At 41.8% G+C, this 21,407-nt stretch overlaps 3 protein-coding genes across 3 annotated transcripts in view; 1 reads left to right on the top strand and 2 right to left on the bottom strand.

Annotated features, from left to right (window-relative positions):
- The window catches only part of abcb7 (ATP-binding cassette, sub-family B (MDR/TAP), member 7), a 38,000-nt gene extending 37,335 nt beyond the window's left edge, over positions 1–665 (bottom strand). Inside the window, exon 1 of the mRNA XM_061234599.1 lies at positions 501–665. Within this exon, the coding sequence (XP_061090583.1) occupies positions 501–653 (153 nt within the window). The 5' untranslated portion in view covers positions 654–665. The remainder of the gene's footprint in view (positions 1–500) is intronic.
- Positions 666–1,171: 506 nt separating this feature from the next.
- On the top strand, positions 1,172–8,613 carry uprt (uracil phosphoribosyltransferase (FUR1) homolog (S. cerevisiae)). Its single transcript, XM_061236747.1, has 7 exons — positions 1,172–1,639; positions 2,446–2,488; positions 3,088–3,157; positions 3,246–3,308; positions 4,875–5,036; positions 7,762–7,860; positions 8,135–8,613. The coding sequence occupies exons 1-7, from the start codon at positions 1,359–1,361 to the stop codon at positions 8,239–8,241; spliced, it is 825 nt and encodes a 274-aa protein (XP_061092731.1). The 5' UTR covers positions 1,172–1,358; the 3' UTR covers positions 8,242–8,613.
- Positions 8,614–9,250: 637 nt separating this feature from the next.
- zdhhc15b (zinc finger DHHC-type palmitoyltransferase 15b) lies at positions 9,251–21,089 on the bottom strand. Its single transcript, XM_061234678.1, has 12 exons — positions 20,902–21,089; positions 20,175–20,201; positions 19,767–19,861; positions 19,336–19,456; positions 17,308–17,377; positions 16,108–16,140; positions 15,850–15,970; positions 15,433–15,565; positions 14,454–14,580; positions 13,767–13,879; positions 11,976–12,035; positions 9,251–11,475 (listed from the first exon to the last, which is right to left on the bottom strand). Exons 1-11 carry the CDS (start codon positions 21,017–21,019, stop codon positions 11,992–11,994), a joined length of 1,002 nt encoding a protein of 333 aa, XP_061090662.1. The 5' UTR covers positions 21,020–21,089; the 3' UTR covers positions 9,251–11,475; positions 11,976–11,991.
- Between the last annotated feature and the right edge of the window lie 318 nt (positions 21,090–21,407).

Genomic DNA, 21,407 nt, shown 5'->3' with positions numbered 1-21,407 from the left:
AGAAATGTCCAGTTTAATCTGGACAGCGTATAGATATCGTATACATGTCAGTTTACACTACTAGCTAATTACTTTCCCAATAACGTTTTCTACGCTATTTTGTTTAATGAATAGACAACAATCCTCACAGTAGTTAGCTATGTTAGCTATCTAATTTGGTAAGTTCGACTCAGTTCGTCAGCGTGTGAGTACAAAGTTAGGTAACCGTTACAACGTTATTAGCTATCATAACAATTAGCGAGCTACTCCAGTAACTTAGTTGGCTAGTATAGGTAAGCTAAGGTTGTTGGAACGCTAACAACAGTGCCGTAAACTAGAAATCGATAGCTGGTCGGTGGCATTTTTATTTCACATTCGCTAGCTAGAGCTTTCAAGCAATATGTCCTTGTGACAGATACCTAGCCACAGCAAGCTATCAAAAACGAAACATTCCATAATGTTACAGGCAAACCTGTAACAGTTACTAACTTAGCTAGATAGCCGGCTTGCTATATTGTTACCTGGAATGTCTTGTTTTGTCTGTGATGAGTTCGGCTTCTCCTATCATCATAATGTCTGAATATGTGATATGAGCTTGTCTGTTGAAATAAAAGTGCAAGTTTTCGTCTCTGAAAGTAAAATCCACATTGCAGGGGAACTAACAGCGGCGCCATGTTGAATCAAAAAGGGGGCAGTCCGGAAACAAGGACGTAAATATAGTGGGATAAGGGACTGCGTTCTCGCAAACTCCAGTGGTTACTCGGGGTATTGCAGTTTCATGAGCTTCTGATGCCAAAATGCAAATTTACCCATTGAAGTCGATTAAAAACAACGAATTTATGGGGCCATTCTGATCCAGATACCACAAGATCAAACTTACACAATCTAGATTTGCAGTGTTTGGACATGGCTCTGTGTGATGGTCAAAATAATTCAACATGTCAATAAGACAAACAGTACTTTCCGTGTAGTTCTCCAGTTTCAATACTGAGCTCAATGGCAAATGATACTGAGAAACAGAAGCATACAAAATGCTATATAAGGGTTATAAACTACACTTCCCAAAGTGCGCTTTTGGCTCCCCCTCGTAGTACGAGTCGTACGTCGGCAGCTGCAAGCTGTCGTAAAATGCGCGTGCACGAAGCGCCTGTCTCTTGATTGACTGTACTTCTGTCCATTCAGACGCCAGATATGGCTGACGTTGCATTTCCTGCTACATTTTTTTTCTTCCAGGACATACACGGGTCGGATTTCTATTTCCAACACGGAAAGTCGTGAGGGCGATTACAGTACATGGCTAAGGGACAACTATTTTCATTTCCCCCCCGTATAAACAGGAATTACAAAGTTTAACATTTCCAGAAAGTCGTTTCTATTATATGGAAACGCTTTTCGACGACAGTATCGTTATAAAGAATAACATGCCTTGCCACAACCAGCAGACAAATAATGTCAACCAAGACCACGCTATCATGAAGCAGGTTCGGTTTGCGAATAGCAACGCCAGTATCTCAGCAGTTTCGAACAGCGGAGTTGAAGAAGTGAAGGAATCAAGTGAAAACGGGCTCAACACTGAAGTCCAAGTTCAACTCGGGCCGCAACTGAAACTGTTACCCCTGAATGACCAAATACGAGAATTGCAGACTATCATAAGAGACATGTGAGTCGTGCCAGATAATCCAGATGTTTCATTGACAAATAATGATCAGTAGTTCGCCTCGTAGCATGAACTGTTTTTGAAAAGTTTGAATCATACATGATAGCAACATACGATTACATTAGATCTATGTTTTTTTTAGTAAAAGTACGGCTGGCTAAGACTACAAAAATGTAAAGGTAACTTCCCGTTCGTATCTGAAAATGGCGGTAGCCAAGGCCACTCGTAAACTATCACCAACAGAAGACGAACAGGGCCTGTCATGAAGTGTCTTGTCCATTCATGACTGTGACGTACAGTTGTTAAGAAGCAATCTTCAGTTTGTGTTATGAAACAAATGGCATATCAACCTGCGCCGTGACTTATTTACTATAAATATAATTACTATCGTCAATTATTATTTGAAAGCTATGACACTATGTGTCAGCTTTCGAAGTAGTGATACTTCATGCAGAAATACTTTGCCATGAGATTATATTGTTTTTTGGAATGAGTTCATCTTGATGGGTACATCAATAACATATTATTGAATAAGAACAGTAATAGGAGTATCATAACTGCATTATTCCTTGGTAAATGAAAACAACCCAGACTTGGTAGTGTCCTCAGACATTTGGTTCCTACTGTCTGTTTAAAAAGAAAACGGTATACAAATAATTTGTACAGTGTAATGCCATCTGTTTCTTCCCTGTCTTTTCCCCTTTGAGATCTATTGACAGGTGCAGTAAGTCGTCAGCCTGTGAAGTTCACAGGGGATGACTAGTTTCTTGTCCAATTAGTTATGTTTTTTGTTTGTTTGTTTTCAACAGAAAAACCAGCAGGGGTGATTTTGTATTTTGTGCAGACCGACTGGTAAGATGATATAGCTTTGTAGTTGTCTGCCTCTGTAAAAGCATGTTGATATAATGACGGGGATTGTGGCTGATATGTTCTATTGCTTCACAGCCTGTAAAAAGTCAGTAAAAGGCTTTACAGGCAGTTTGTTTATGCAAGCATATTGACCCCCATGTGGTGCCACTGTTTTTCCTCTTCATTGATGTTACTTCAGTGTTACTCTTCATCATGGAGTAAATATTCACACATACAATTATAGTGTTGGGGTTTGTCATTGTTTACTGATCAGGTGCATTGCAATGAGTGGTTTTCTCAAGCCACCAATCGTTCATGATTCTATCTTTCTCATAGTTTGTGTGGAGCCTCTAGGCCATGCCGTTTCTGAAGTGCTGCAATCCTGCAGTTCCCACAAGCTTTTTTTGTCTCCTTAAATGGCAAAATACAGAGTCCTGTGAGCACAATTGTTAAACTTATGATTACTTAACTGTAAGGCCTAAAATAATAACATGTTAAATGTAAGCTTTTTAAGTTGACCTTTGCATAGGCATCCAATTATCTTGCGAGCAGCCTCATTAGTCTAAGATTAACACTGAGGCTTTTACTACTTTTGTCCGCAGATCAGACTCGTGGTTGAACAGGGACTCAATCAGCTGCCCTATTCTGAGTGCACTGTAACCACTCCCACAGGTGAGCCAGCCATGTTACACTTTAAGACATCACTCGAACTAAGGGTCTGTGCTTGGCTTTCTGACTCTCTTCTTGTTTCTTCCTCCAGGGCACAAGTATGATGGTGTCAAGTTTGAGAAGGGTAACTGTGGGGTCAGCATTATGAGAAGTGGTGAGTTTTAATTTTGTTTAAAGTGTCAGTTTTTGCCCTGGAAACCAATGTGTTGTGATTGGCTCAGGAAATCAACAGTATTTCCTTCTTTGCTAATGGGTATCCTGTATTTAGAGAACTTACTTTGTGTTGCGAATTGTGAGCAGATTAGTGCATTTGGACTGAGAGTTCTGCTCTGAGTGATCCTGCGTGTCCTGTTACTCTGTGTGCGAGTCTGTGTACTCTGTATTTAGAGTCTTCTGCTTTCCCCCAGTCTTGCTTACCAAATGCACACCAGGCCCTTAAGGCTGACTGGAGCCTGACACATGGCTGGTTGGTGGGTAAAACTTCTCCAGACATGCAGATGTGTAGAGCCTCCTGCTTCCTTCTGACCTGCAGTTAGGTAGCATCCCAGTTACCCCTTGCATCATCGCAAGCAGACAAGGGCTGTGTTCCCTATATTCCCCCAAGCGTAGTTGCGAGTTTGTGCTCCACAGTGTGCAGGGGTACATGTTCGTTTTCTTTTGTTACATTTGGAGCACACTTTACTTGACTACATCATCACTACTATCAGAATACCACCAATCAGGAAAAAGGAAAAATAAATGTACTATACATGTACAAGGACTGAGCGGTTGCCTGCTTCAACCCCTCAACTGGGTCCCAACATATACCAGGTGAAATGCTTAATTATTAACTACTGTATAAAATGACAGCCGATTAACAAGTCAATGTTTGTTCATTTTTGAATTCATCAACATTGTTAGCTACTTCAGCTAGCTCTGAAACTTAGCAGGTTATAACTAATCTGTAGCTGTTTTGTTGTTATTGCCATTGTCACTTAAGTACAATTTAATATTGAATTGTTTAGTGGTGTATATCACAAATCTAAAATAATTAAGGTTACTAATAGGCGATCAAAAATTTTAAATAAACAAATTTCTTTGGAGGCGGCACGGATGGTGCAGCGGGTAGCACTGCCGCCTCACAGAAAGGAGGTCCTGGGTTCGAATCCCCGTCGGCCTGGGCCTCTGTGCGGAGTTTGCATGTTCTCCCCGTGTCTGCGTGGGTTTCCTCCAGGTACTCCGGTTTCCTCCCACAGTCCAAAGACATGCAGGTTAGGCTGATTGGAGAGTCTAAATTGCCCATAGGTATGAGTGTGTGAGTGAATGGTGTGCCCTGCAATGGACTGGCGACCTGTCCAGGGTGTATTCCTGCCTTTCGCCCAATGTATGCTGGGATAGGCTCCAGCCCCCCTGCGACCCTGTTCAGGATAAGTGGGTTAGGATAATGAATGAATGAATGAATGAAATTTCTTTGGAAAACGATACTTGCTATGTTCAGCGCAATGATCGCTGGGAAGAAACACACGTATGTATGCACTGATGCATATTCAAAATTTTCAGTCCTGTCAAGTACATAACAATCGATCCAGGGATTATAGGATGTATTTATAATGCCTGCTGTTCTATATACACCTATGATAGACAACATGAGTCTGGCTCCTGCTCTCCCCTGACAGGCAGACGTAGTGCTCTGTGTGGCATTTTTAACCACCCTGCTTTCCCTTTGCTCTTGGGTAAATAGGCGAGGCCATGGAGCAGGGCCTGAGGGACTGCTGCAGATCAATCCGCATTGGAAAGATCCTCATTCAGAGCGACGAGGACACCCAGAAGGCCAAAGTCTTTTATGCCAAGTTCCCTCCTGATATATACAGGAGGAAGGTCTTGCTCATGTACCCCATTCTGAGTGAGTATGGGTCACAATGAAGGACCGTTGGGGGGGTGGGGGATACGATGGGACTGTGGGGACACTGCACACAATGCTTGGGACCATATTGTCATGGCAGGTATGACATCTTCAAAGTGACAGGTTGGCAGGCTATACCCTATACCAGAGAGTTTGGCATTTTCCAGGGTTTCCCCACAGAGATGACTGCAGACTAAGGGCCAGATTTACATACATGAAACTTGCAAAATGCAGCCTGATGAAGGTATATTAGTGCGCTTTGGAATTACCGTCTTATTTATGAAGTCTACTGCTCATTACGCAATCTGTGAATGGGACCTTGAGCAAGGCCCTTAACCCTGCATTGCTCCAAGGGAGGATTGTCTCCTGCTTAGTCTAATCAACTGTGCGTTGCTCTGGATAAGAGCGTCTGCCAAATGCCAATAATGCAGTGTTTCCCAACTCCAGTCCTCGGGACCCACATGCCAGAAGGTTTTTGTTGTAACCAGTAATTCACAGACCTGATTTAATGATTGAACCAATCAAACCACAAAAATGCCCTTGATTAGTTAAATCAGGTGTGTGAGCTACTGGTTACAACAAAAACCTTCTGGCAAGTGGGTCCCGAGGACTGGAGTTGGGAAACACTGGAATAATGTAATGTAATGTAATGTAATGGACTGCCTACAAATCACATTTTGCGAATGAGGCAGATCTTAAAATGGCGCTGTTAAAACACGTGTTTAGTGCATTGAATATCTTCACTGCATGTGGCAATATCCATGTATCTGGAGCCACGTTCTAGCATATCCAGCGCAGCAGAAAATGTGTACATATTCCAGCTGTGGCGGCTATTGAGTTTTGAATGAATCCAAATGCGAGACGTAAAGTTGCAATGAGCTTGATTGTTGCCGGGATAGAATGGGAATGTTGTGTGGAGGTTCCAGGACATCTGGAATATATGGCTGATTTTTTGTCACAGAAATCTTTCCCCACTTTTCCATGATTGTTTTGGAGGATAACTAATCAAAACAAACACACAACCCAGTTTTTATTATTTTAGCAATGCCAGTTGAGCATGCACATTGATCATGTTTCTAACAATGATCAAAAAGCATGTATTTGCCTGATGGACAATAGTGATTAAAAGCAGCATATCAATGCATTTAGCCTACTCATATATTTACAAGTGGCAAAACAAACTTCAAACATTTGTTTCCATCCCGACGGTTGAGCTTGTTATTTCAGTCATTTCCCACTGCTTCACATGATATGTTGGTTCATTTAATAAATTATTTTGTAAATATTTTCTGTGACAAACATCCATTTTTGTTGCAGATTATTTCAGTGCAGTTTTGAAGCCTATACTCGTCTCTGTCTCTTGTTTTGTCAAACATGGGGAAGTTGACTTTTTTAAATATGTATTGAGACTATGTGCTTTATAGAAAGTAACCAGGCTTTTTTTTTTTGGTGAGATATACTTACTCACCTCTGGACCAACGAGAGCAGAAATGCATAATGCATATCCATTACCTCTGGGTATGGGGTGTTATTGGTGTTCTCTCCATAACTTTGCAATTTTGGGTCCTCGCAGGTAACCCTGAGTACAGGAAAAAAAACAAAAACAACAGCCAGCCTATAACATAAGATGATTTCATCTTCAGCAGGTGGAGACGGCTGTGATGCGTAATAAGAATATTGTGCCAACAGTGGGTGTCCATTATGACTGTAAATTGGGTGATGCTTTATTACAGCAGAACAGACAAAAAATGGAGCCATATATTTCTCATTCCAGCACGGCTTCCAACAGTGGGGTTTTTTTTCCGGTTTGTTCCCTAGCCATCTAAGACGGAAGTTACCGTCTGATTCTTTTCAAACCGACTCCTGCAGCTCACTGCATGCCTTCATAACAGTCAGCATCGCTAACCCACCACGGATAATTACAGCCTTCTGAGAGAGATTATACTTAGCTGGCAGGATGGCCACGAGGGTGATGAAAGGTATAATGAAGGCCCCCAGGAATAGCGCTCTAATGGCTATCGTTTACTCCTCTGTCTCAAGAATGCCGTTCGATTTACTTTTCCCTCATCATAAAATTGGCCCGGAAAACTAACATGTTCTGATATCTTCAAGTAATGATGGCTCCTTATGAGGAGAAATTAGTTTAGTCTGCTATAGATGGAGCCTTTACCCAGGGTTAATTGGAGACCATATATTTTACATACTGTGAATTTTACAGCTGCATGTTCAACTGTCATATACTGTAGTCATGGTAACCTGAGGCAGTTCAGCTTAAGTATCTTGCTCAACAGTTCAACAGTAGTGCCTTGATCTTGGATCTGAACCGGCAACCGTTTCCAAAACTTCTCCTGCCCTTACCCTAATTTTTGTACTTAGCATTTATGTTTTGAGGTTTTGCCATCATTCAAGTAAAAAATGTATCCGCACTTTCATACAAGGAAACGGGACGTGTGTAAGATTAAGTTACCGAGCATTCACACTAAGGTTAGGGGAGTCGCAAGCTAATGGGACTTCATATCAATGAAAAACTGTTTAATAAAACTAAAGTTTAAGAAGAGAAGTGTGTTTCCTTTTTTAATTTGGATAAACAGTAATAAAAACTAATGTTCAAGCCTGAAAAGTTTGTGAGAATTAGTTCACGAATGTCTTGAAAATGAATAATGTGCTATGGCTGGTGTCATGCAAACTGAACTGTAGGTCTGTTCCTCTGCTGGTGTCCCTACAGGCACAGGCAACACAGTGATAGAGGCTGTCCGTGTGCTTATCGAACATGGCCTCCAGCCCAAACACATCATCCTCCTCAGCCTCTTCTCCACCCCACACGGTAAGTCCATGTCCCCTGAGTCCCCCCACTCTGGACACTGGAGCCAATGGGTACTCTTTCACCAGTGGAGAGAGAATAAGGCTCATGTACCTCATAATTGGTGGAGGTATCATGTGCAGCATTCACTCTTGTTCAGTTCGAAAGAGCGTTCAGTTCAGTGAGTCGCACAACCGGTTGTTCTTCTGTCATGACTTGGGCAGGATTTTCCCTCTCATGCCATTGTGTGTTCAACAGGTTTGCATTAATTCCTTTTAAATTATTGTACTGTTTTCAGGTGCAAAGTCAATCATCCAGGAATTCCCTGACATCACCATTTTGACGACCGAGGTGCACCCTGTTGCCCCAACACACTTTGGACAGAAGTATTTTGGGACCGACTAGCCTGATCCCACAAACTAGCCTGATCCCACAAACGATGCCATACCATGACGAACCGTGAACAGTGTGATTTGTCTTTCCGCTTCTTGTGAAGAGCAGCTTTTGAGGACCCCTGCTGTAGATTCCTGCTCCATTTTCTGCACACGTCTTACCTAAACTCCCATATGAGGCATTTCTCCCCAAAACAAAAAAAACAAAAAGCACATTCCCTACGGGTGTATTAGGAAGTGGTGTGCTTGCTTACATTGCAGACTTGTATTGCAAGTCTTCAATACAAAAAAAGAAGCAATACTTACTCTTATTTATTTGTTTAATGTAGTCTGTTTGTAGTGGTTTGCATTTAAATTTGAGAAAAATAAAATATTTTTCACTCTGCATCCTCTTCAGGTCTCATGGGTTTCTGCCTTCATGAGCATCTCCAAGGAGATGAAACAAGTTCTTTTTTTTTTCTTTTTTTATACAGACCTTGGAACAGAGATTTTAAGAGCTGCTCAGCTCCTCTAAGGCATATGAAGAACTACAGGACACCGACTGCCTTTTGTTCCATTTATCCATCCCTGTACACCCAATCACTTTGATACATACCCAATCTCATCCCTCTCCAAGTGCTAGTAGTATATTCTACAAGAGGCAGTGTGTTTTTCTCCAGTGCCGTAGCATAACTACATTGTCAGTCATAAATTTGCAGTACAATACTGTCATTTTACCAGTTTTATGAGATTATAATTTACTACTGTATATCTCAACGCTACTCCACTCCGTGTCCTGCGGGCTGCAGGCATTTGCTTCAACTGTGCGGCACACTACCCGTTTTCACTAATTGGCTTATCTGAATCAAGCAGGTAAAATAATTTGTGAAATCAGGTAGTGTAGCGCACGGTAGGTGCAAATGCCTGCAGACACCGCAACCCACAGGATGTGGAGTCGAGAAGCGCTGGTATATCTGATGGTAGTTTTTCGTAAAACATTTAACCGAAGAGAAGTACAATTCAAAAGAAAAGAGTTCTACAGACACAATTCAGTGGTTTTATTGATTTGAAAACAACAGTTTTACATCTGTAAGGAACAATTTTTATTATCACAAAGATCATGAAATTGGCTGTCCATTCATACCCAATCTGCGGTGTACAGGAAACGATCCACTCTAAGAAACAGTTCTTGCATAAAAAATGGTTAATTTCACCAGCTGGAATGCAGCACACTTATTTAGCTCTTTATCGGGACACAAGGGGAATCGTCTGCTTGACCGATGGCACAGTTTGAGAAACTGGCCTGTTCAAGATTCCAAACACAAATACTTTGCACATCAGCAGTTACCCAAAATAAAATCCACTGATGGAATCTCCATGATGAATACGGGGACATAAAAATGCTAAAACACTAAAACCAACCCCGAGTCACCAATATTCACATTTCTCAGATTGCCAAGACAAATACAAATTGCTTGTAAACACATTTTACCATTTTAACTGCATGTACCACTGATGGTTTGAACTTTACAAAATTAGCAGGCCTATTTTTTTTTAATCCAATGGAAGTCACCTGATAGCCAATAGAAGATATCACACTAATTTCCAACCCTTGCAGTTCCTGGAAATACTCTTTACAGTAAACACGTAAGGAATGCGGCTTGAGCATTTGTAATGCACCACAAAACACAGAACAGCAAAATGAACTATGATTCAATCAGAATAGTTTGTGGATGAACTATACTGGTGTTGACTGCACTAGAGACTGCGCTGGCTGCAGGAGCACATAGGTTATAGGTCTCCGTAGGTAAGTTGGGAAAGCATAATTTGTCATCACAATACTACCTGTTCCAATTGGCATATGTGCATAGCTTAGATATGCATGTTCTGTTTTTCTCTTTTTTCCATAATACACTTCCATACTATCCTTGGAGATTTCCGTGAGAATACTGCATTTTCAGTAAATAAAAAAAATTTAATCGAATAAAAATCCTACTCTCCTATCCTCTGAAGAAAAAATATGACAGATTAAGCACACTAAACACAGGAAAACAGAATTTAAAGTTATTCAAACTAAATTCTGTTAATAACAATTTCAAAATAAATAGCTCAGCAATTTCAATCTTTGCTCTGTTTGCATAAGTATGCATACGTCATTTAACATGGATAGCTCTCCACACATCAGTGCACTGCACTGCCAAACATGAGCTCATATCTACAGTACATATACTTCTAAAATTTGGTCTTTAAAAATGATTTAAATACTCATAAATATTGATTAAAAACAAAATAAACCCTTAACCGCTGAGGAGCAAGTCCTTTTTCTCACCAACAGCCAAAAGGGAAAAATAGGAATACTCAGCCCCAGGCAATAGCGATTTCATTATGAACTATCTTTGGAATAATGTTAATCGATAATGTTAAGAATTACTCACAAGCCACCCAAATGAAAACTAAACCGGTGATAGAACTTTAAACAGTGTACTGTGCCCTAATCAAGCCCCTCTGGTGGAGGCCCTGCCTCCACTCGCACAGTCCCCTGTCACGGTGTGCAGGCAGCAGGAATGCAGAGAGGTGGTCATGCATCAGCGGTTCGCGGCCCCTGCAGAACAATGGTGACCGCACAGAAAGGCCTGGCTCTGGGCCCACTGCAGCCTCACGTTCCCCAGGAAAGCTGGCGCTGCAGAGGGTGCCCTGGGTCAGTAATGGCTGGTATGAGGGGGAACCGGAGCCCCGCCATGCCGGATACAGAAACAACCTGGGGCGCCACGCAGAGTTTAGACCAGGCCTCAGACTAGGTGCTCTGCCCAAAGCGAGAGAGAGATGCTTGGGAGGAAAGAGCTGGAAACAGTGAGGATGCATCACAGTAGAGATTTACGGTCCAATCATGGCAAATTACCCACTGACGTCACCTTATTCCCAAAGAGCAGATCCGTGCTGAAAAGAAAAATCACCTATTTTCATTCCATCAATCGTTCATTGTATTTCCCCGCATAAATAAATACACATATATTTACAGATATATATTTAAAAAAATAAAAAAAATAAACAGGAACAAAAACAAAGAACCCACTATACCAGAACACCTGCAGGGCTCCTCGGGCTGTTTGGATATTTGGTGCCTGTTTGTTTTTTGTTTTAGTTTTTTTCACGTCAGCCGAAAATTCTTAAGGGCTTGGAATGCGTCATCGGCTTTGAGCAACGAGCAGAGCTGCTTCCAGTGTACCACATCCTTTTGCGGTTGATATCTGGGGTCTTAAGATGTGTTCTGTAGCCAGGAGAAGAAAACACGAGAAACTCAATTCAAAGGATCGTTGAACGCTCAGAATCTGGCCCAAATGACCTTTTCTTTTATTTGGCTTTCTCTTGTTTAACATGTTTCACCTCATAAATGCCTTCGAGTCCAAACAAACTAGAGTGTGAAGTATAAAAGACTATTTACACAAACACATAAGCTGGCAGTTATGGTTTGACTTGAATACCTCTAGTTAAACTTGCATTCCTGTAACAAAAGAAGAGTGCAGTTTTATATGGACCCATCCAGGGTGATGGAAAACAAAATGGAAGTCTAGACACCTAGATTCAGGGTATGCCTTATTTCACCCGGTTCTCAAGCTTTTGTGTATAAAGAAGGGGTCTGCCATCAGTACAAATGAAGCAAAGATATTTCCAGGATGTAGCTAGGTCATGACAACCATGCAAATCAAGATCACCTTCTCAACATATTGCCTGCTTGTGAATCGACTGGGTGCAATGGTAAACACTCACTGTGTCTGGAATATTCCTATGACTCAATCTCCACAGTGACTGAAGGGTCTCTTTGCACACCTGAAACAGATATACAATGGCATATGATTGGGTAGACATATCAGATTCAAGGTCAGAATACACTTACTTTATCTAGGAAACAAACACACAAAGCTCAGCTGATGTAGACTTCATAGACTCAAAAACCTTTGTTTCAAATCGTCATGGAGTTTAACTTAATGAGACAGAATTAATGAGACAGAATCAGTTATGAAATATCTGCCCACTACAAGGCTGAAGAAGTCCACACCACTTCAATCACAACTGATTCTCTTTGATTTGTGAGAAACTTTCCCACATACATTTTTGGACAGCCAAAATATAACCATCCCACTCTCTACCATATTTATTATCTATTTACTAACCTGAGAATAATAAAGGTTCTTAAATGTGTCTAAACCGACATAGACTTAAATAATGCATTTAAAATAACTACTATCACCACCACCAACAACAACAACAGGAAACAGCACAGATGTACCCTTCATGTGCATTTGTCTACATTTACAGGTGACTTTGGACAGTCCCCTAACAAGTAATCAGATCTCAGTGTTCATTCCCAAAAGAGGAGGAAGGCGATATGCTTTCAATTTGTAGCAGATACATTATACAGGACAGCCGAAACCCAGCTGCGCTATCAAATTGAATGTTCGTGCCACGCCGGTACGACACCAATGTTGCGGGCTCATCTTCAAGTTACAGTGTGTGAGGAACATCCAAGAAAGTCATAGGGGAATGAATGAATGCCTTTAGCTTTTTTGATATTTTTCTCCTTTCTTTACCTCAGGTGGTGCAAAATAAAACTTGAAACCCAAAAGATACAATATAATTTCCCCCATTTACCAAAGCAATATTTGGTTGTCACACATTTAGGAAATTTAGAACTTTAGAACTATAACTTTAAAATTGCATTTAAATTTGCCAGAGCAATGTAATTTCTAGATAATTTATATGCCTTTCTGAATCTGCAGGCATGAACCTTCACACCACCTCTAAAACAAAAAAAGATGTGAATGACTGATATACACTGATCTGAGATCAGTGGTGATGAACCATACTCCCTACACAAGTATTGCTAGTGCCATGAAAAATCTGAAGTGGGAACTGAGTTTCTATAGTTCTAATGACAGAGGGGCAATGAGGAGGGACCATCACCCAAACCACATCACCAATCCAGTGACTACATATAAGCAACAGCCCAAGTACACCATTCAAGCCACAGGCATGCGGAGACCAATCAGAGCACTTTACAATGTTCCTCTACATAGCAGAGAAAGAATTTGAGAGTATATTGCGAGTATAGTAAACAAGCTAGACAGCATTTGCAATTGCAGTGTCCCCAAGGGGGCCTGTTTGACAGTTGTCTCAGCTGCAACTACAAGATGACAGTGATGGAGTAGTACCTAGGCTATGTGTGGCCAGCTTTCGAGTGTGAACAGGCTTCCATCCCTCACTCAGGAGGGTGTTATACATCAGTGGTGGTTGAAGTGATTCTACTACTGCCCCTCCACCCCAAGGAAAATAATAAGTATATTATTATTATTATCTGTATAATTATTTATTGTATTTCAAAGTATTTGCAAATAAATAACAGGGAAAGCATGGACAATGAGTCTGATTCAAAGCATTTGTAACATGGCCAGCCAGACTCCCTGGGATTCAATCCTCCTCAGAAAAGCCCTTTAAACCAGAAGCTTATCTGCATGGCCCAGTCAGGACCTTGGCCTCCCCTAACTGAGAGACTCCACTCACCCAAGCTCTCCTCATCTGATCCGCCATCCTCTTCCCACTGCTCCTCACAGGCTAGGAGCGGGTTCCGGGATTCATTTCGGCTCCGCATGGGGAAGAAGTGGCCGTCACCCAGGCTGGTTTACAAACAGGAACAATGAGAAACTGTCAACTTGAGATATGAGAAAGTACCTGAGGAAAGGACTAATACCTGACACAGGAAGGAAAAGTCATGGCAAACTACTCAGAACCTAGGCAACAAGCTGTTCTGGCCACACAGTGGAAGAGTGGTAGAAACCTGAACACTGCCAAGTACCATGGGTTGGCCAAACAAAGCCTACTCCTGCCCCTTATAACAGAGCATTAATTCCACCCTAGCCCCTGCTGCCAAAACCCTGAGACTGCAGTATGTGGTTGAAATGAAGGCAGTGTCGGGATTTACCTTTTAAGTCAATAATGCAGTGGAGTGTTGACCTTTATTCTGCTCACTCTGACCTGATTCAGGAGAGTAATCTGCTGCCGTCACACAATTGCACTTCCAGCTGCCGTGAGAAACAGCACTTCTAGCTTCAAGGGCTCGCATAAAAGGGGGATGTGGTAAAGTCCCGTCGAGCCTACGATGGAGCCCTGCTGATGTGGCCGTGTACGAGTGATTGTGCGGAGCGGTCAGAATTGGAGGTTAGGGTTGGGGACAGATGGAGGCAAACAAACCTTGTGAACACAGGAATGAACCAAAGCTTCCGGTCCTCCCCAAAAACCTGCTGCAGATTCCTGCGGAATCCGACGTTGAAGCCATTCTTATTGGGGCCGTTCTGGAACACGGGGGCGGAAAAGGCCTCTGGGAAATAAGGAAACGTTGGGTGGGCCGTGTTACCATGGATGCAATTTGAAAAGCAAAAATTCTCTCATCAACAATTTATATAGGGACTGGACTTCCTTGGATTCTTACAGACCTGGCCTACAATTTTTTTTTTTAAGAATGTACATATATAGGGTTTATGCTTTAAATGGATACACATTAGGGTCTACTATTTCAATAGGGATTTGAACCTTTTGAGTTCCACAATGTAAATAGGGACAACAGCACTTTGCAGTCTTTGGTTTAAAACGGAACCGAGGTAATACAATTAAAATGGCAATGGTAACTATGCAGGTTCACTAGCTGAAACTGAGGCTAGAGCTTGTTAGGTCATACCAGGAAGGAACAGAGATGGCAATGTCCTGTTAGAAATCAAACACTTTCTGGTGTCACAGTTAATCACATATCACATGATACAGGCAGATAACCAGGTTGTTGGAAGACGAACAAATGAGTATTCCCTGGGTGCACTGCAGTGTTATCTTAGTGCTGAATCTTCCCTCTATGTTTCTCTACGGAGGGGGGTTTTCAGAACAAGGTGGGAGAGGCAACCGTGTGACAGAAAATGAAGCCAATTCCAGTCCACTGCGAATGGCAATTATCTAAGGTACTTTGCAGGAAGCCATTCAGTGCTCACATCAGCACTCTGATCACTCAAGGGTAAAAACATTAGGACACCAGCATTTACATACAAAGGAAAAAACAGATGTTATGGAGTATGGAAGCGGTCACAATCAGCATCCACATGGGAACTGAAATAAACCATTACCTAATCAACTACTACTACCAAAAAAAAGAAAACTAGACCGTGGTTGAGAGAACTAGCCTTACCTAGAGTTGACCTGTTCTTCGAGACCAGCCAGCAGTGATACCCAAACAGGAACATGAGACTGACAAAGAACATCAGGGCCACAAACATCAGGAAGAGAACGTGGAACTTAGCTGGGCCGTTGCGCAGCTCCCCCTGCAAGCGAGAGAGAGAGAGAGAGAGAGAGAAGAAGGTAGAGGAAGGGTGAAAATAGAGAAGAAAGAGAGGAGAGGTTCAAAGGGGAGACAAAATAAAAAATAATTAAGCAAGCCCTACATGCATTTTAAAACATAAATAATAAAAAGATCCCTGATAAACCCCCCACACCATCCCGTTAAGGATATGTCCGCGCATGTGGATGAGGTGCCAGCTATGGGCGATGAGATGGGGAAGGAAGGGAGCCTGCAGACAGAGGGTCATGAGTCATGAGCAGAACTCACCACCCAGAACTTGATGAAATACTGAAGGGCCGTGGCAGCGATGAAGACACAGTACACCATGGAGTACACCAGGAAGAGCAAGAAGAACTTGTAATTAGAGAATCCTACACAGTTGTTCACCCTGGAGAGGAGAGAAACAGGTTTCCCAGGTTTATGGGAAATCACAGCACTAGTCTAAACCAATGTGGAGCTAGGCTCGGAATCAATGATATTGCAAGAAAAAAAAAAAATTAAAAAGATGAACTGATGAACACCTACCATGGGCAATGATGGTCCATTTTCAAAACACACCTACAATAAAGCAAAAAAACATTACCTTTCGCAAGCAAATTTGTTAGTTTATGCATCATCTTGTGAAGCTCCCATGTGTGAGCAGTATGGTGCAAAATGGTGGCTGTACATCACGGAACACTCGCTCATCAAAACAAACTTTCTTTTCAAGGAATCAGAGTGGAGCATGCACCCCCATCCCAGAACAGGTACCAGCAGAGGGCGCTACAATGCAGAGGGAGTGTCTCGGTGACTGGGTTTACCATGAGAGTACCCAAAAGACAGAGCCAACTGGCCCAGGGAACAAGAAGCCCATTATTAATTGAGCTATCATATGACAAATGACTTTCTGTGACCTTTTGTTCATGGCTCCACAAGCGTCTCTGGGCCTAAATCTCCCCATGCCAGTGGCACAAAGATCGACTCCAGGATGGGCGTTATTGAGAACAGTGAACTCGGTTAAAAAGCAACTGAGACCTTACAGAGGTGAACACATAACAAAGAACTGCTGTTCCTCTCTTAATGACCATCTTTTATGTCTTAGAATAGAAGTGATTTAAATCCCCCAATGCACGGAGAAATAGTGATTCTCACAGCAGCTTTCCGTGTTCCAGAATCGTCAACAAACAGGACCAGGCGTGTAATATTGATAACTACTATATAATGACAAAATAATACTGATGTGGCATCGTGTTGGTCTGGTCATGTATTCTACTTGTCAAACGTTTTCATAAAAAAGGCTCTCTACCTTTCAAATGATGGGCTATTGAGGATTTATAGAACGAAATATAGGTGCAAGACAAAGGTCATCAACAGAAGCAAATGGGTGAAATTATGAGAAAGTCACCCATTCTTATAAATTTATTTTTTGAGTTAAGTACAAAAATTGGCTCTAATCAATTCTTCTGTAATTATTTACCCAGTCTCACTTATTCAGGCTCAACCTAGCATAACCGAAAACAGATTTCACAGAAAGTGGCCAACCTTGCGTAGCTGGCATGAACACCTCCCCCTGATTTCTCATGCTCCGCTCCACTTGAAACGCTCTGTTCCTGCCCGACCGAGCCATCCAATTACCAACCGTAAGGAGCTCGGGCGGATATCTGCTTTCCAGACCCCTTTCCAGAGGGAGGGCAGCGGAGAAGGGAGCTGGCGAGAGGGGAGGCGGGGGAGGGAGGGAGGACTCACGTTTCGCAGACGGAGCAGTGGTGGCAGCGGTCCGGCTTTATCACCTGGCAGCGATCGCAGAACCTGATAGCTGGAAAGAGAGGGGTGGTCAGCTGCCAAAGGAGGGCCGCCCCATCCTCCACTTATCATCCGTCTGCTGCTCATAATAGGAGCCACAGTCCTCAGCTCTCAATGGACACACACAATGGCAGTACATATGCATTTTACACACACACACACACACACACACACACACACACACACACACACACATAATGGCAGTACATATAACTACTGTAGGACACACAGACATCAATAGTACACATATGCACACAAATGCTACAAATAACCATGCAATTGCATAGATAGTTAATGCTACAATGCCCCTACACAGACACATTGCAGATGCACACTCATACATTACCAAAACGCAGGAATGATATTTGCTTGACCCCATGCCAAACAACAATGTAACCGATCTGGGCACACAAGCTCCCAGAGCATATCAGTCTTACAGTTGGTGAGGATCCCAATAATATGGACAAATTGCAGTCAGTTGCAAGATAAGTTGGCCAAGGAAGACAAGGTCAATGCTGACGAAACAGTGATATTTTACCCAGATATGTGAAGTGAAGCTGACCAGACAGAAAACTCATTAACAAGCATAGGTATAGAGTATGTCAGTTGTAATTGCAAGACCTCTGCTGAATTGGTTATAATTTGTATGATGCGCACAGTTCAAAACCTATTGACGCAAATACCCTCAGTGACCATTTCAATAGATACACCAGCAAATAGCCTGCTCTTCCAAAAAGTAAATCTTAAGGCTGCAATATATAAAGGGTATATATAGGCAGGGGCAGCCTGTAGCGTAGTGGTTAAGGTAAATGACTGGGAGACACAAGGTCGGTGGTTCTAATCCCGGTGTAGCCACACTAACATCCGCACAGCTGTTGGGCCCTTGAGCAAGGCCCTTAACCCTGCATTGCTCCAGGGGAGGTTTGTCTCCTGCTTAGTCTAATCAACTGTACGTCGCTCTGGATAAGAGCGTCTGCCAAATGCCAATAATGTAATGTAATGTAATGGTAAAGAGGTTTAGTTGTTGTTTGACCAAGTTCTGTGGGTGACAACACCTTGTTAATGAGAGGTCAGAGGAGAATAGGCAGGCTCGTTCAAGCAGACAGAAAGGGCACAAATTCTTTACAACAGTGATGTACTGAATGGCATTTCTGAACACACAGTGCATTGAATCTTGAAGCAGATGGGTTACAGCAGCAATAGACCATTCCAGTTTTCACTCCTGTCAGCAAAGAACAGGAAGATGAGGCTATAGTGGACACTAAACCTGGATGAATGAAATTGGAAAAATGTTGCCTAGTCTCATGAATCTTTTTGAATTTCTACCGTGACATGCAGATGGTAGGGTCAGAATTTGGTGTTAACAGCATGGGCATCCTACCTGGTAGTAGACAGGTGTGCCTAATAAAGTGTTTGATTGAATGTCATAATATCCGGTCATGGTAATGAATGTGTTTAATAAGGCAACCCACAGTAAAGTTGGTATTATTGTTCAATTGAAAAAACAAAAAACGAATAAAGTACAGTACCTCCGAAAATCCTAGAATGGAACAACAAAACACCAGTATGGTTTCTCATTTTGAATTTCAACAATAGGGAAAATGAAAATTCCATATTTATGCAATCATGAGGTCTCAATAGACCAAACCATGGGATGTCAATTTCCATCTGACTAGATCAAAGCTATTCCAGTTATTTGCAAGTAGTAAGCAAGGACATAAAGTCAGGCAAAGCCACTAAGCAAATGTTACCACGCATTTGCGGGGTTACTAAAAAACAAGGCAACTGGCAGCAATTCTGCTCCACAATTTGGGGCTGTACAGAAGTGGCTATTTTTTTACCAAGAGAAATCTCTGAAATCACCTGCATTGAGGTGTCCCCACCAACCATCTGCCAGTCCCACAGACCAAACAGGAATATACCTGTTGGTGACACAGCATGGTGGGGAGAAGGTCTTTCTGTGTGGCTTACCTCCAGAAGCAGCACGGGTGAAGACGGGAAGCTTCTTGGCTATCTCCATTAGGATCTGTTTCTGAGCGTCCGGCCTCTCCTCCAGCTCATACCGCTCTTTGTCCGTGTAGGAAAGCTGAAACTAGGACAACAGGGCGAACAGCAACGGACAGGAAACACAGTCCGATATCAGCAATATGAGAGGTGGAAATACAAGATGGTGCTTTCACTTAAGCTAACACAAAATGTCCATGTCTGAGAGTATCATTAACACATAGAATGTCCGTTAAAATAAAGTTAATGTGGGCCTTGCAGAATTATACATAACACTTGAGTGTAATGTAGAAATTGCTTTGGTAAAATGTTGTGCACGCTGATAGTCACCACATCTGTTTTGAATTTAGCTTACCCACAAAATAGCCCACAACTTAGATGTTCAGCCTCTTCCTTACCTTCTTGCAGGGTGGGGTGGGTGGTGTGAAAATGGATTTCCAGTAGGTCCAGGAGAACATCACAAAGCAAACATGGAACACCAGAAGATAGGCCACTGTAGACACAATCCCACAGACATAAACATAAGTGTTACCAACAGAAAAACATTCTTTCTTTCTTTTTTCAAGAATAATTTATCGTTTCATCACTTGGTTTTATAATCTGTCCCTAAAAGACAGCAATAACAGGAGTGTAATAATAGATAACATGCTCTGCGTGCCACTGCAGAAACAGTGCCGACTATGTCAATTTCATAAATCACAGTAAAATTACAGACCATCTAGATAACTCAGCTGACAGTAACATCAAGCAAGTGTGGATCAACTGAGGCTGAGACTTTTTCAATTCAGATGTCTCCGACAGCTTACCTTTTTCCAGTGTGTTGCTGAGTGTAACTAAAAAAAATAAAAAATAAAAAGTTAAATTAGATGCACTTTTTCAAAAAGAAATGTCTTCGGTAGGCTTAAAACTACTCAACTACCAAATGTCAGATAAATTAAATTAAGTAAAGTTAGCGTTTGCTAGGCAGAAAAATAGTAACAAGAATAACCTAACAACCACCAGTTAAATAATAGCTGGGCAATATGACCCATATCGAACACTTCCAACTTTCCACAATACGTGAAAAATCACATTATAACCAAGTAATGATAATAGTTACGGTTAGCCAGTCCATAGCTACGTGATAGCTAGACTGACGATAACTAACCAAGCTAAGTTAATTAAACTAGCTGGGCAGCAAAGTTACGCACGGCGGTATTTACTACAGCTAGCATGCTAACGTCAGCTATATGATATCCATTGACAGGTAGCCTAAGCATTTCAAACTACACATAGCTAGCTAGATAGCTCACAACAATTAATAACTAACGATGACTAGCACAGCCTCGGGGAACTGGGTGTCCAGCTAACGTTAACTAGATAAGCTAGCTAAACTATTAGCAAAATTCATCTGATCTGTAAAAACACTTCCTGTCTTGCTTTCCCAGGATATGTGACTTCAAATGTTAATAGGCTAGCTAGCCTGATATTACCAAATTGTCAAGCAAAACAAAACAAAACAAAATCAACCAAACACATTATCCAGCTACTTACACAAGCATAGCTCAAAGACATAAGCGTAATACGACCACAGCACCACAGATGTAATTATAACGACGGGAATCCAGGAGAAAACCCTTTGGCAGCATCGTAGCCCTGCCGACAGAGCCATATTCAACAAACAATCACTGTGATCATGTTCTCTCCGGTAGATTAAAGGTCCTGAGACAAACCTGTCTTAGATCTGCATTTGATTTATGAAACTGAAAGGACAAAGACTGCAGACCGAACTGTTTTACGAACACATCACCCTCTGGCGGTGGTAGAAGGCAACCCTACCCACATGTCGCAAACGAAGAGAATATTGTCCGTTTCATCAATATTAAGATCATTGGTCTTAATATTAGGACTTTTTCAACTGGACGAATATGAAATTCACTCCAGACTGGAGACAGATCTATTCGAAAATATTAATTTATTAATAAATTTATTTATTTACTTATTTTAGTACACTGCTGAAAAAGTCGGAACACAAAAACAGATGTTTCGATAAAATAAAA

This window comes from Conger conger, chromosome 3 (genome assembly GCF_963514075.1).
Source record: "Conger conger chromosome 3, fConCon1.1, whole genome shotgun sequence".
Lineage (NCBI taxonomy): Eukaryota > Metazoa > Chordata > Actinopteri > Anguilliformes > Congridae > Conger > Conger conger.
Note: the sequence above shows the minus strand (reverse complement) of the source record. Positions and strands in the feature narration are given on the sequence as shown.

Excerpts from the sequence above, each read along its gene's own strand:
- uprt (XM_061236747.1), top strand. The coding sequence starts at position 1,359 with ATGGAAACGCTTTTCGACGACAGTATCGTTATAAAGAATAACATGCCT. Across the intron at positions 3,158-3,245 it reads CACTGTAACCACTCCCACAG|GGCACAAGTATGATGGTGTC; the intron begins GTGAGCCAGCCA and ends TTCTTCCTCCAG. Across the intron at positions 5,037-7,761 it reads GCTCATGTACCCCATTCTGA|GCACAGGCAACACAGTGATA; the intron begins GTGAGTATGGGT and ends GTGTCCCTACAG.
- zdhhc15b (XM_061234678.1), bottom strand. The coding sequence starts at position 21,019 with ATGGCTCTGTCGGCAGGGCTACGATGCTGCCAAAGGGTTTTCTCCTGG. Across the intron at positions 15,566-15,849 it reads ATTTCATCAAGTTCTGGGTG|GGGGAGCTGCGCAACGGCCC; the intron begins GTGAGTTCTGCT and ends TCTCGCTTGCAG. Across the intron at positions 13,880-14,453 it reads TTCATTCCTGTGTTCACAAG|CCTGGGTGACGGCCACTTCT; the intron begins GTTTGTTTGCCT and ends TTTGTAAACCAG.